Raw genomic sequence first — 16,185 nt, 5'->3', positions numbered from 1 at the left:
GACATCTCCAAGACCAGCAGCAGCAATCTGAGGCCCCAGACAGCATCACTTCAAATGCTAAATATTCTGATTTCCTAGAAAGGATGCAGAAAAAAACCCTCAGAATTCCCATCTACACCACAATCCTAAACCAATGACTGAGACAAGTTATGTCCACTCCACTGAATACTGAAATACTGATATTTCATTTTTATAGTCTTAACATATATAATATCTCAGGGCCACCTGGGTAGCTCAGTCAGTTAAGCGACTGACTTCAGCTCAGGTCCTGATCTCATGGTTCATGGGTTTGAACCCCACATCGGGCTCTGTGCTGACAGCTCGGAGCCTGGAGCCTGCTTCAGATTCTGTGTTTCCCTCTCTCTCTGCCCCTCCCCCACTTGTGCATTCGTGCTCTCTCTCTCTCTCTCTCTCTCTCAAAAATAAATAAACATTTTTAAAAATTAAAAAAAAAAAAACCCATATATAGTACTTCAAATACCGTGGACAAGAAATCCACAAAAGCCCCAAACCAGCTCCTGGTTGTGGTTACTGCTGTCTTTCAGGCTGGAGGCCACAGGCCTTTTCTCCAGGAATCATAACATAAAAAGTGAAAGACACATTACCACCAAACACTATTTCAGCCAGGAATGGGATCCCAACGCAGTGTAAATGTTAAGAATTCTGTGGTTCCTTTGTATTCCACTGTTAATCGACAAGCCAGAAAGAATTTTCCCAAGGATGTTATTTAGCATTAAAAACAAATCCAGGAAACACCCTCTGACAGTAACACAGAGACTTCGCTTCTAGGTACTAAGACCACATCTCCAAAGCCCGTAGAAGCTGGTGTTTAAGTGGGTCACATTTTTCCAGGACTTACAGGAAAATACAACTGGCCACGTGCCTTAGGCTCTGGCTGAGGGCTGCAAAAGGTCCAAGAGTCCTGAATTTATGTATTTATTTTCTTTAGACAATTCCATTTCCCGTAGCTTCGTAAAGTAAGCTGGGCTCTGACCTGATTCCTTTCCTTCTTCTTCCCTTGATTGGCCTAATGTCATGCATGATTTATCCAGATCTATCCTGGGTACTAAAATAGGCTTGGAATGAATTCCTGGATGCACTTCTCACCTCACTCAACACCAGAGCCAAGGAAGGGATCCAAGAGGAGAAATGAACAACTTTTTCAGGTCTATTATTCTTAACCTTTCGTGATTCCTCCTCCTGTTTCATTTCATTAAGTTCTATTAAGAAAGACATGAAAGACGCCTAAAAGAAAATTTGGCTGAGCCTACCTGGTATTTTATTCACAGTTCACATCTGGGTGGAAGGCCTACATTTTCTGCTTCTTAAATCTGACGGGTTCTCCCAAAATATCTCTCTCTTGAATAAAACTACATACTTTTGAGGCAATCCAATCTGTCATTAATAGTAATTCTCACTCACTGAGATGCTAACTTTGAGCAAATTCCAGTAAAACTCCCACTCACTGAATAGGATGACAACTTTACCAACTTAAAGATTCAGAGCCAATATTAACATCTGTTAAAGTTGGGTATTAATGTATTATTCTCTATACTTTTTGCATGTTTGAAACATTTCAAATTTTAAAAATAATAAAAATATCTTGCCTAGAAAATCCACATCCACAAAAAGAAATGTAAACAAGGATGATTTTTGCATCATTACTAACAGCAAAAATTGCCAATAACCTTGTAAGTCCATCAAAAAGAGAACAGCTAAACAAAATACAGCATACTCATATAACAGAATCCTTTCCTGCAGTTAAAATGAATGAACGTTGTAGATGTAACAAAATAAATGACATTGCTGATTTGGGAGAAGAAGCATGTCTCAGAACAGTATCATTTAGGTTAAGGACATGCACAAACATGCATGCACATACACATATACATGTATACACAAACACACATACACACACATGCACACATAGGATCTAGTCCTAAAGAAACCCAAATTGAGGGACATTTTTCAAAACAACTGGCCTATACTATTCCAAAGAGTCAACGTCAGGAAAGACTGAGCAACTGCTCTAGAATGAAGGAAACTAAAGACATATGACAATTACATGCAACACATGGTTCTAAACCATTATAAAAGACCAGTTATTGGGATAACCGCTCAAAGGTGAGGACTAGATGGTACTGAAATGGCAATGGTAATTTTCTGTTTTTAATGGGTGCTTTGGAGTTTTGTAAGAGATGTCTTTGTTTGCAGGGATGCAAACACCAATGTTTTCAGGGGTGATAGGACATCAGGTCAGCAACTCACTCCCAAATGGTTTAGAAAAAATATCTGTTCTAACTTGTCTCAAAAGTAAAGCCTTATGATATTTACTTCACATCATACACAAAAATTAGTCAAAATAAACATTAAGAGCTAAAATTTCAGGGCGCCTGGTGGGGGCTCAGTAGGTTAAGCATTTGACTCTTGATTTCAGCTCAGCTCATGATCTCACCATTTCTGAGTTCATGCCCCGGATCAGGCTCTATGCTGACAGTGTGGAGCCTGCTTGGGATTCTCTCTCTCTCCCTATCTGCCCTTCCCCAACTTGCGCACGTGCCTGCACACACACTCTCTCTCTCTCAAAATATGTAAATAAACTTTAAAAGGAAAAAAAAGGCTAAAATTATAAAACTCTTAAAGAAAACATAGGAGAAAGCCTTTATAACCTTCTTGTATATTGGATATGACACTAACCGGACAGGGAACAAAAGAAACAACAGATAAAGTGATATTCATCAAAATGTAAAACTTTTATGTATCAAAGGATGCTATCAACAAAGTGAAAACGTAATCTACAGAATGGGAGAAATATTTGCAAATCATGTACCTCATGAAGGGATAATTTCCAGAATAAAGAACTCCTACAAGTCAAGAACAAAATAATTCAAAAATAAACAAAGCACAAATAGGTATTTCCTCAAAGAAGATGCACAAATGGCCAATCAGCACAAGAACAGATGCTCAATACCACAAAGCAAAAGGGAAATGCAAATCACGAGGTCCACCTCACACCTACTGAGATGGCTACTATCAAGAAAACAGGAAATAACTAAATACTACTCTTGAAACCAATACTGCACTGTATGTTAACTAACTAGAATTTAAATAAAATTTTGAAAAAAATAAATAAGTGCCGGCAAGGATGTGACGAAATTGGAACCTTGCCCATTGTGAGTGGGATATAAAATGGTGCTGCCACTGCAGAAAATGATAGGACAATTCCTCGAAAGATTAAAGATATTATGATTATGATCCAGCAATTCCACTACTATGTATACACCCAAAAGAACTAAAAGCAGGAACTCGAACAGATATCTGTACACCTGTATTCACAGCAGCATTACTCTTGACAGCCAAAAAGTGGAAACAACCCATAATCTATCAACTGATGAACAGCTAAACAAAATGTGGCATATACCTACACTGGACTATTATTCAGCCCCAAAAAGGGAGTTCTGACATATGCTACAACACAGATAAACTCTGAAAATATTATGCTGAGTGACATAAGCCAGTCATAAAACAACAAATATTATAAGGATTCTATTCATGTAAGGTACCTAGAGTATTCACATTCACAGAGACAGAAAGTAGAATACTGGTTACCAGGGGCTGAGGGGCATGGAAAGGAATAGGAAATTAGACTTTAATGGGTAGAATATCAGTTTAGGAAGATGAAAAAATTCTACAGATGGATGTTGCTGATGGCTGCACCATCAACATGAATGTATTTCATGACACTGAATTGTACACCAAAAATGGTAATATGGTTAAAATGGCTTTTTTTTAATTTTTGGAAAATATTTTGTTCTTTATACATACTATCACACATTGGTCTACTGTATAATGACTTATATGTCTTACGTTTGTATTTAATGTTACATAACCAGAATTTTCTTTGGCATGAAAAATAATTCTCATATGTTAAACTTATTTAACATTACAATGATATATTTTTTAGTGAATATTATATTTCAAAAGACCCATGTCTTTTTTTGGTTCATGTATAATTAACACACAGTGTTATGTTAGTTTCAGGTGTATAATTAATGATTCATCAATATTCTATACCCAGAGAAGTGTATTCCTTTTTCTTTCTTTTTTTTTTTTTTAATTTTGATGTAAATTCTAGCTAGTTCACATACAGTGTAATATTGGTTTCAGGAGAATTCAGTGATCCATCACTTACATACAACGCCCAGTACTCATCATAAGTGCCCTCTGTAGTACCCATCACCTGTATGGCCCATCTCCCACCCACCTCCCTCCATCAAAACTCAGTTTGTTCTCTATTGTTAAGAGTCTCTTATAGTTTGTTTCTCTCTCTTACTTGTTTTCCCCTTTCCCATATCTGTTTTGTTCTTAAATTCCACCTATGAGTGAAATCACATGGTATTTGTCTTTCTCTGACTTATTTCTCTTAGCATAATACACTCTAGTTTCATCTGCATCATTGCAAATGGCAAGATTTCATTCTGTTTGATCATCAAGTGATATTCCATTATATATATATATACCACATCTTCTTTATCATCTGTTCATGAGTCAATGGACATTTGGGCTCTTTCCATTAATCTGGGAATTGTTGATAGCACTGCTATAAACACTGGGGTGCATGTGCCCCTTTGAATCAGCATTTTTTTATCCTTTGGGTAAATATCTAGTAATGCAATTGCTGAGTTATAAGGTAGTTCTTTTTTTAATTTTTTTGAGGAACCTCCATACTGTTTTCCAGAGTAGCTGCACCAGTTTGCATTCCCACCAGCAGTGCAAAAGTGTTCCCCTTTTTCCGCATCCTCACAAACATCTGTTGTCGCCGGGGTTGTTAATGTTAGTCATTCTGACTGGTGTAATGAGGTGATATCTCATTGTGGATTTGATTTGTATTTCCCTGATGATGAATGATGTTGAGCATCTTTTCATGTGTCTGTTAGCCATCTGGATGTCTTCTTTGGAAGAGTGTCTATTCACGTCTTCCGCCCACTTCTTCACTGGATTATTTGTTTTTTGGGTGTTGAGTTTGGTAAGTTCTTTCTAGATTTTGGATACTAACCCTTTATCTCATATGTCATTTGCAAAATATCTTCTCCCATTCCATAGGCTGCCTTATAGTTTTATTGATTATTTCTTTCTCTGTGCAGAAGCTTTTCATCTTGATGAGGTCCCAACAGTTCATTTTGCTTCCATATACTTTATTTCTTCTTAATTTCTTGGCTAATCCTTTCATTCTTTAGTAGGATGTTCTTTAACCTCCATGTTAAAATAGTATGTTTATATTTTACCGCAAATTTTTTTTAATTTAAATTTTAGTTAGTTAGCAGGGGCACCTAGGTGGCTTAGTCAGTTAAGTGTTCAACTCTTGATATTGGTTCAGGTCGTGATTCATGAGATCAAGCCCCATGTCAGGCTCTGCACTGACAGTACAGAGCCTGCTTGGGCTTTTCTCTCTCTCCCTCTCTCTCTGCCCCTCCCCTGCTTGCACATGCACTCTCTCTCTCACAATAAATAAACATTTTTTAAAAACATACAATGCAGTGTTGGTTTCAGGAGTAGAATTCAGTGATTCATCACTCAAATACAACACCCAGTGCTCATCACAAGTACCCTCCTTAGTACCCATCACCCACCTACCATTAATTTTTAAAAAACTTATGATATACACACTCCCAGAGATACCACATATTTTCTATGAGTATGTGGTAAATGTGGATAAACATATTTTTATGAAGTCTGGAAGAAAAGGCATAAATAGTGCCACCTCTGGAAATGAGAGATTATAGTCAAAATCATTGTTAGTATATCTTAAACTTCTAATTTTTAAAAGGATACTGATTTTACATATTATATATAAGAAATTTTTATATGCAAATGGCATATTATGAGCACAGGAGAAAATTTAAAGACAGGAAAAGAACTTCTATAAAAATAACTTCCTACACAGGAATACTATAAAAACTCACTAGTAACAAAATAACATTTCTATATTGGTACTTTCCAGTTAATACACTGCTTGCACAAAATTTAAAAAACAATAATAGGAGATTCTTCCCAAGAGAAAATGAAGGGGGCACAAGCACAACATGAAACAGAAAAAAAAAAAAAAAAAAAAAAAAGAATCCACAGAGCATAAGGCCAGATCTAGTCTGGATTTTGAAATGAAATTTTATAGGACTTGTACTTATCCCCTGAGGGTTTCATGACCCAACAATGACACCACCAACAGTTAATAACAGCCTCTGCCCTCCCTGCAGTCAAACAGTGCTGCAATTCCTGAACAGAGCCACTGCTTGGGGGTATTCTGTGGGCATCCTGCTCCTGCCCGAGCAGAGGAGGGCAGAATGGAAACAAGGCCACAAACTTATATCTTTTCACTGCACAGAAATTGAGGCTTCTGGGCTCTACTTTCATGCTTAAAAATAGAAAAAGAAATTGACTTCACATTTTATGGAGAGTAGTCAAAGGAATACATTTAATGAACAGGAACCCATGGGGGAGGGGAAGGAAAAAAAAAAAAAAAAAAGAGGTTAGAGTGGGAGAGAGCCAAAGCATAAGAGACTTTTGAGAACTGAGAGCAAACTGAGGGTTGATGGGGGGTGGGAGGGAGGAGAGGGTGGGTGATGGGTATTGAGGAGGGCACCTTTTGGGATGAGCACTGGGTGTTGTATGGAAACCAATTTGACAATAAATTTCATATATAAATAAATAAAAAAAAAAAAAGAAAAAAAATAATGTGAAGAATCTTAATAGAAGTGCTATTCTTTTTCATTTTGTATTGACAAAAATAAGTAAGATGGTGGAACAAAGCAGGCAGAAAAGGCGATTATGAAACCCTTGACCTGCTACCAGCAAGCAGTATGCTGGCGTCCACCCGACACAGCAGCCCCCTCCAGCCCTGGACTGCCACTCTACCTCTGGAGCCGCTGCCGCCCTTCTGACAATTACCTCCATAATTTCCAAGATCAATGAATACCAGGAAACATACTTTTCCAAAAATAAATCCTTTTTTTCCTTGACAAGTTCTGAACACTTTGATTTAGAAATTGTCCTGACGACATGAGCATACATAAATCAAATTCAACATAAGTGTTTTTGGGGCTTTTTATGATTTCTTTTTATAATTAAAGTTGTTTGCATTTGGGAAAAAGGTGGCTGACAGTGAAACATGTGGCTTCATGCTGACTTGAAGAAGGGGACCTAAATCCCTGAAACATGCTTTTTCTGTTGTTTGACATCATCAAACAGAGGTTCTGGTTTTATGTCCAGACTGTGCCCCAGGATCACGCAGAACCAGGGGTGAGTATCATACCCCTTGATGTCTAAATGTCTGATCTCATCCTAGAAACTCAAAGAAACTTGTGCCACGGAATCCCCTCACTGTCCTCCACTGGAGGCAGAAATGGGGTCTTTCTAGTAGTGAACTGTGGGAGGTTAGACTTTACAGTATGTCCTACTGCTCAAACCCTTGTATAAAAGAAATTCAAACATGAATCATTTATAGAGAAGTCTTACTGTGGAAGGCAGAACACCAGAATGGTCAAAAGCATCCAAAGTACATCCAGACTCTCTCAAGGCCTCTCACCTACCTGTTGCATGAGCTCCTAACTGCCTTCCCCACTGCCCCTTCTCCAGCTACACTACAGTCCAGCTCAGCCACCTTCACGAACACACACAGATAGATACTCTCAAATTCCAACAACCATCTGGCTTACTGCCTTGGCCAAAAGGCCTCGCACCATTAGGCCTGGGTCACAGTTCTGCCCTCACTGTCCTACCCTCTCCCTGACACCCTCCAAGCTCCGGCCACACTGGCCTTTCTTCCACTGATCGCCTCAGAGCTTTGTACCTGCTGCCCCCTCCATCAAGCACATTCTTCTCCCGGGCTTCATGTGCCTGGCTCCCTCTCAGCTCCACCTCCTTCCCTAGCCCTCATACCTAAGGTAGTCCTGACCCCAACAGTATTCTCTATACTTCACCCTGTTTTCTTTATATAATCACAACTTTAAATTATGCTTGTTTTTGTATATTTCTCACTAGAATGCAAGCTCCATGAGGGCACAACATCAGCTCAGTACTGTACTTAATATGCAAGGCCAACACAGAGCAGGCACCCTATCAGTATCTGTTACACAGATGGAGGAGTGGGTGGGGTAGGTGAGTGAATAGTTGAATGGGTACATGGATGGATGGACACATGGTGGATAAATAAACAAGCAAACAAACTAACAAATAAATAAGGATGGGTCATTATTTAAAGCATTAACCACTATGCAACCAGTGCCACACCATGCAGTGAGGATTCAAAGGCAGGAAGAGCCTGCTCAGATCGGCCCTGAGGTAAGCATCATGAATGAAGCACTATCTGAAATGGACCTTAAAAGACAGTGGGGGGGGGGAACAGCACCAGGTGGAGACAGGGAAGGAGTTCATTTCAAGTGGATGACCAAGAACACAAGCAGGAAAAAAAAAAAAAAAATCAAAAAATAGTAAGCAATCTGCAGGAAACTAATCCTACAATTTAATGTGAAAAGCTTTTACCATGAACTTAACAAGTAATACATCATAAAATATGAACCCCTAACAATGTCCCCTGTGTTTAAAAGTAAATGATTAGCCAACTGCCCACAAAGCCTCAATATTCATGCATTCCATTAAATTGTAATTCTCCCAGCCAAGGCCTGGGTGATGATCACCCTGGGTTTTTATTCAAGTCCCATGAATAAATCAACCAATGAGTAAGCCATGCCCATACCCAAAAAACCTAGAGAACTATATACCGCTTTTCAAACCAAAACTCTTAAGAGGCAAGTTCATCGAGCCACTGGGCAATCCACACATTGGGTGTGCCTTAAGAAAGAAGTTATTCCACCAGCACATGCCTCACTGGCACTCGGCAGAGAAGCCCATCATCCATCACTAATGTACTGAGCTGTTGTTCTCTATCGGCTTTTCCCTGACACATTTGCAATTGTGTCAAGAAGGCTCTGGGAATATTTTCATCATCGCTGTGTGTACGGAGGGTAGGGGAGTGAGGAACTGAGGGGACACTGATGAGTAAGAGCTGCCTCATATGTGACTTCAATAATCAAGCCCAGCCATCTTGCTTCCTGGCAGCTGCAGGAACACAGGTTGTAAAGTATTTTTAGACACTGCAGCTGAGGGGGGTGGTGGGGGGAGGCAGGGTGGTCCAGAGAGACCAATGCCTGGAGCAGATAAAAATGGCAATGTTCAATTTCCTCTGGTCCAGTAGTTCTCAAACATCAGTGTACTTGAAGAACACACAAAGAACTAGTTAAAAACATAAATATGCTACTCTTCTGCCTTCCACATCTAGACATGCCAGGAACTCTGGTTCAGAAAAGGGGGGGGGGGCAGGGAGGATGTACCAAGCCTCTGCATTTTAATATGCACCCTGTGCAGCTTGAAACCCTCAGAAGAACACGACTACCAGCCCGAGTGACTTTGGTGGAAAAAGAGAGTGTGGAATCCCTGCACACAACAGCCCCCAGCCCGCCAGTATCTTCATTTCTTTAGGGCCTTCTGAGAATCTGATGAAAGCCCATTTTTTATTTCTATCTCTTCCACATCATTCTTTTCTCTCCATTAGTAATGCGAATGTTTGAACAAGCCCTTCTACAAAACACCACTGATTTGCCAAACGTTTTTCTACAATTATCCAGGACTATGAACCTCCTAATAAATTAGCTAAAAAGCTAAAAATTCCCAATTAAAATCTTGAGTCTGTATAATTAAAGTATTGCTGTTGCTCAAAGTATAAATCCATGGGAGGATAAACTTTACCTCCCCCCCTTGGGAAAAAGAAAAGTTAATCTTTGGCAGGTCAAGTCAGTAAGGTAAGGAGTTTGTGTTTTTAACATATCCACAAATAACATTAGAAGATTAAGATAACTAAGAATCTTCCCAAAATACATACACAGGAACAAATAAATAAAGCCCTTAAACTTCAAATGCACCAAAACATTACTGCCAAGAGAGTTGTTTAACCTAATTAAAGATTACAAATGTTTTATGTGTCAAAGACAGAAAAGGAGAGGCTCATAGTTTTAGTTTACCAGCCATATATACTTTTTTAAAGTAGGCTTCATGCCCAGTGCAGAGCCCAACGTGGGACTTGAACCTGAGCTGAGATCAAGAGTCAAACACTTGGGGCACCTGGATATCCGGCTGTCGGTTGAACATCACAGTTCATGAGCTCAAGCCCCACATCAGACTCTGTGCTGTCCACATGGAACATGCTTGGGATTCTAACTCTGTTTGCCCCTCCCCCGTTCACTCTCTCAAAATAAATAAATAAACTTAAAAAAAAAAACAACCCACCTCTTGAAAGAGTCAAACGCTTAACTAACTGAGCCACACAGGCACCCCTACCAGCCATATTTCACTAGGAGGGAACAAACTCAATTTTTGTAATTTCAGTAACACATGTTATGAATATAAGAAGATAAGATGAAGGCCAATCAATCGATCAATCAATGAACCCTCAAGCAGAGACACAGTCATATACCTCTTGGAAAGGCCTTTTTTTTTTTTTTTAAGTTTATTTATTTATCTCGAGAGACAGAGACAGCGAGCAGGGTAGGGGCAGAGAGACAGGGAGAGAGAAAGAAAATCCCAAGCACCCTTCATGCTGTCACTGCAGAGCCCAACACAGGGCTCGATCTGTCGAACCATGAGACCATGACCTGAGCAGAAACCAAGAGTCAGATGCTTAACTGACTGAGCCACCCAGGTGCCCTGGAAAGGCCTCTTCTTAATTCTACGGTGTACCAACGCAGGACAATCATCTATACGGAAACAAATTAAAGACAAAAGCAACCCCTTGCAGCTCCCCAACTAGGAAGAAGCCAGCCTTCTTGGAAACATCTTCAAGGCTCCCAACCTTTCTGTCTGCACACCCAGGGCAGGGCACCCACACACACATACTGATGGACTCAGTAGAGATTGAGACTGCTGGTGAGCAAAGGGCAGGGCTGAGGGAGGTCAAGAACCCACCCAGCCTCCACACCCAACTCTCTCCCCAGAGGGTTATGCTGCTTTCCTAATTCAGCAAAGTGAGTGTTCACACAGAAAGAAAATCAAGAGCGATCTTTGTAGCCCAAGAGATCTGGCAAAGTGCCAGCCCTGTCCTGTTGGGAGCCTTCTGTGAGGCAGGTGAAGTCCCAGGACTCTGGGTCACCAGCACGCCCACCATGATACCGTGACAAAGATGAACAACAGCAACAACAAAAACTCTGTAATGAAGAAGCTCTGGCTAAGTTTCTGCTTCTGTTTTAGCAACACTTCTGTATAAACAAAGCAGGACTCTTGTCAACATCTGTTTGATAAATCAATGTGACAAAATGAACTAACAACTGGAATAAATGACAGGATCCGGGTACCACTTTGGCAACCAGACTTGGAAGCACACTCCTGTGGCAAGTTAACAAGGTAAGCCTGGTTCAGGTCATGCAAAAATTGAGAGGAAACCAATAGAAACTGGGAACTCAAGCCTTAAAAAAAGAATAAAAAAAGAGAAACCTACATTAAATAAAATTTTTTCTATGAAAACAGACTTACGGACATCAACATAATTCTGTCTTATAGTCAAAATAATTCTCATTAGATTTGAACGTCAAAGTGGAACATGGAGGAATGAAGAGCCCTCCTCTCTGCACCTGCGACAGGCGGCCACCTGTGTCCTAGTCTGTCCGCCATTTCACCTTCTGGCTTCCATAGCATGTACTACTAAAAAAGGGTACCTCGTCTCCGGAAGTACCAATAAAAAGTACCAATAAAACCAAATGGAGCTCTTTGCCCCACCCACCTCTCTACCCTACATATTTCTTTCTGATCCCACAGAAGCCATGCATGTCTGAAGCTAGGCATTCCAAGGTTCCCAGGCATGGGGATGGATACTTGTTGATAAAACAAGTCTTTGGAGAAAGTTATATATGAAATGATGGTGATATTCAGACAAGCAGAAAATTAAAAGCGCTGGTACCATTTTTCACTGGCCAACTTTACCCCAGCAATGTGTCAATACACACGTGAGCTAATTCAAAGATCTGTATTTCAAAGTTCATTTTTTTCACCTCCTTCTAGTATTTCAATTAAGTGAGGGTTTCAAGCACACTAAATAAATGAGAATATAAATAATTAATGGCAACACTACGAACTAGGTGGGCTCTGGGCCTCAGGGAAGAGCTCCTTAATTACAAAATATACCTTCCCATCTGCTCACATATACATGCAACCCCATCTACATGAGACCCAGGCAAACATCCCCCACTTAAGGGGAAGGGTATTTAATTAAAACAAGAGCAGGAATAACCTTCTACCACCAAGAATGGCTCAGTAGGGGGCTGAAATCTCCCAATATCTAGCCACCCATGGAAGAACTCATGCTCTAGTGATCTTTTCTAGGTAATCATCAGCATGTTCCTACCAGAATCATGTTCTTCCGCAAGAATGCAACAAGGAAAAGAACTTCCGTCTGGTGGTTCTGCTACTGCTTCCATGCCCTGTTCCTTTTGGAAATACCTCTTTCAGAGCCACATAAGGCTCTTCTTCCAACTTCTTCTCAAAGTCAGAACATACCGTGGGACCCACACAGCAACTTATAAACACATGGGGCGTGCTGCCAATGTAACCACAGGAAAGCAGGCAGAAGCTGCAGGGCCCATTCCAAAAGCAAGCAGAGATCTAGTTAAGGCAGGCAAACCACTAGTCACCTGCACCAGCCCAGGCTTCGCTAGCAATAAGTAGCTGCATAACCCATAGAGCTCTGGCACTCATGGAAATAATCTACCTCTAACTGAAGTGCAAGTTTGGAAACAATAACCAAGAATGCCTCCTCCCCTCAGGGTCCTTAAAGGTCAGTGGAAACCTCCAATCCTCTGGGAGGCCTGCCCAACTTGACTGCAAGAGCAGTGGCATTGGCCTTCTGAGAACCTAGGACATTCGCAGACAGCACAGCTCACCCAGCCCATGACACACCCCGGGCTCAGCTTCCAGGACATGGCAGTGAACAAGAACAAGGGAGCCTGAGTTTTAGGAGTGGGGTAGACAGATAAGGAACAAGGAAACAAGCAGATAATAATAGGAGGCCAAGTGCTATGAAATTAATCATCAGAGCACCGTGAGAGAGTAGCCAGCAGGGGCTTACTTGGGATTGAGGGGGTCAGAGGATCACTTCTGAGGAAGGAGGAGACACTGACATTGAGACAAGAGCCAAAGGTAGCAAAGAGCTCAATCTGTTCTCAGAACAGAGAGGCAGTGACAATAGGTAAAGCAAAGCATAGGGACTCAGAGGCAGATGGCAGCAGAGCAGGGCAGGCAGAGCCACAGAAGTCTGGGCATTCAGGCCATGGTAAGTGACAGGAGGGAACTTAGATTGTAATCTAAATGCATCTGGAAGGCACTGAAGGGCTTCCAGGAGAAGCATGACATGATGGTCTTGTGACACAGCCTACTCTGCCATATAACTACTCTTTATCCCTCTCTCTGTTATTAACCTTCCAGATTTATATTGCCCTAGATCTACCACCAGGAGCAGGAACTGGGTCACAGCACTTCTTTCTCTCCCTCAAGTACCCAGTACACTCTCATGTACTAAAATGACACTTGATGCATAAATACACACACACACACACACACACACACACACACACTGCACATCTGTTCAGATGGTTTAAAGAACCTGTATTTTAAAATAGAAAAATAACCATTTCTCTACAATGTATGTAGTTTTCACTACTAGCTGGGTTATACTGAGAAAATAAAACAGAATTAAAAGCTCAGAATAGAAAGTCATACTTTTCTATCAGTGAAAAGAATTTGGCTGCAGTATTCCTACCAACACAAAAGCAAACTAGCTATGTGCCCAAAGAGGAACCCCCATCTTACTGAGAATGGAAAGGCAGAGACAAACCATAGGCAAAGGCCGGCATCCACCATCACAACAGCCCTCCATGCCTACTTGCCACCACCTACTGGAGAGTGAAAGACACAGATCTGCGCACTGTTGCAGGGTCTGAGACTCCCAGGCCAGTTAACTAGTAAAACAAATGAAATTGATAGAGCACAATTCATGCGTTTGAAAAGAAAGCTCCTAAAAGACAGCCTCAGAAATAACTAAAATAAAAGACTTTCTGGGGCACCTGGCTGGCTAATCAGTGGAGCATGAGACTCTTGGTCTTAGGGCTGTGAGTTCAAGCGGCACATTACATGTAGAGATTACTTAAAAATAAAATATTTGAAAAAGGTGGGAGGGTGTCTGACATTTAGAATGAAAAAAAAAAAAAGCTTGACTGAAAATTTTTTTCAAATAGAGTTAAAGCAGAATAATAAATCAGAACTACAAAACAGCAATCAAACCAAACCAGAGAGAGTAGCCAAAGGCAAGAGGAAAACCAGGAGAGAATGGTGCCCCAGAAAATAAGGTTCAAGACCATGTCCAGGGGCAAGTGGGCCACAGTGGCAAGAGCTGCTGAGTGATCATGTCATCAGGGCCTGCCAGCCCTGAATCAGACAATGTGGAACTCAGGGGGCCTTGGTGGGGGCCTTGGCGGGGCCTTGGCGGGAGCCTCTGCAGGTTACAGTATACACTGAGCAGGCAGCAAGAAGAAAGGAAATAGAGGCATTTCTCAACTGGAAATACTCAGGAAGGTTTAAAAGCCAAGGGAATCAGATGGATGAGTGAGGGAGACACACTGACTGGACAAGATGACAAAGGGCTTAATGGAGGCTGCTGGGAAGGGAGGAGGTTGGAGAAGGCGCCACAGCCCAGACTAGTCTGGCCCCATCCTATGCAGTCCCGTGGGGCCTTACATGTAGAAGGGCCCACCCTTGGCTTAATGCTCTGCTGTCACCATCCTGAAATTCTTTATTATTTTTTTAACAAGGGGTCCCTCCCTTTCATTCTGCACTAAGCCTCACAAATTACAGAGCTGGTCCTGGCCTAGGAGAGGCACTGGCCTCAGCACTGAGAAGGGCAGTTCTGCCCTTCTTCTCTGTGGCTTCTTTCTCTGTGAAGCAGAAAGACAGCCATCTCCTATGAACAAGCAAGAGAGCAGACAAGGAGGAAAAGGTTAATATTCCATGTAGGGTGAAGAAACTTGGTAGACTTCATCTTAACCCAATGATCAAGGGTAACATCACCTATACTAAGACAAATCAGTCTCGTACTTCCTTATGATGCACTGAGAAGGGCACATCACTTTTGTGCTATTTGCTATTCCTGTCAAATACATAACCTCAATGTAAACAGAGAAAGCCCAAATTGAGGAATATTCTACAAAACAGCATACCAGTACTCTTTTTTTTTTTTTTTAATTTTTTTTGAAACGTTTATTTATTTTGGAGACAGAGAGAGACAGAGCATGAACGGGGGAGGGTCAGAGACAGAGGAAGACACAGAATCTGAAGCAGGCTGCAGGCTCTGAGCTGTCAGCACAGAGCCCGACGCAGGGCTCAAACCCACAGACCGCGAGATCATGACCTGAGCCGAAGTCAGACGTTTAACCAACTGAGCCACCCAGGTGCCCCTAGCATACCAGTACTCTTAAAAATTGTCAAGGTTATGAAAGACAAGGAAAGGCTAAGGAACTGTCCCAGATTAGAGAAGAGAAATGACAATTAAGTGCAATGTGGCATCACCCTGAAATAGAAAAAGGACATTAGAGGGAAAAAAAACCTAGTGAAATTTAAATAAGGTATGTAGTGTAATTAATGGTATTATATCAATTTTAATCTCAATGTTCAATCAGTGGACATGATTATGTAAGACAGTAAAATTAGTGCAAGCTGGGTAAAGTATACATGGGAAATGTGACACTTTTCTTTACATCTCAAATTATTCCAAAATAAATTTTAAATTTTCACGTAGATTTTTCATTTGTGATTTTCTTTAATGTTATCAGTAATTCCAGGAACCTTGATTATCACCTTTGAAGTCCAGCACTACCACGTCAGACGTGTTCCTGCTTCTCTATCAATCCAAAGAATCAGTAACAAGAAAGAACTGTTATGTTCCCCTTAAAAATTATAACTTTGACCTAAGAAAAAAAGACAACAGCTAAACTATTTTTAAAAAATCACTCATGGGTAAACTGCTTATTTTTTTTTTAGTTTAAATACACTGAATAAGAATATAAAAATTAAAAATAAACCATGCCCCCCCCCCCC

The 16,185-nt window shown here is 40.8% G+C and overlaps 1 protein-coding gene across 4 annotated transcripts in view; it reads right to left on the bottom strand.

Annotated features, from left to right (window-relative positions):
- DTD1 (D-aminoacyl-tRNA deacylase 1) overlaps window positions 1-16,185 on the bottom strand; it is a 200,969-nt gene that overhangs the window by 150,640 nt on the left and 34,144 nt on the right. The window contains exons 6-8 of one of the 4 annotated variants that reach the window (XM_040447819.1): window positions 16,050-16,055; window positions 11,505-11,510; window positions 8,846-8,939 (exon numbers count right to left, since the gene is read on the bottom strand). The exons of the other annotated variants lie outside the window; for them this stretch is intronic. Coding sequence (XP_040303753.1) covers window positions 8,861-8,939; window positions 11,505-11,510; window positions 16,050-16,055 — 91 coding nt within the window. The 3' untranslated portion in view covers window positions 8,846-8,860. Of the gene's footprint in view, window positions 1-8,845; window positions 8,940-11,504; window positions 11,511-16,049; window positions 16,056-16,185 lie in introns of those variants that run through there. 4 annotated transcript variants of the gene reach the window in all.

Source organism: Herpailurus yagouaroundi, unplaced genomic scaffold (genome assembly GCF_014898765.1).
Source record: "Herpailurus yagouaroundi ecotype Mexico unplaced genomic scaffold, PumYag 196, whole genome shotgun sequence".
Classification (NCBI taxonomy): domain Eukaryota; kingdom Metazoa; phylum Chordata; class Mammalia; order Carnivora; family Felidae; genus Herpailurus; species Herpailurus yagouaroundi.
This window is presented reverse-complemented; position numbering and strand designations above follow the sequence as displayed.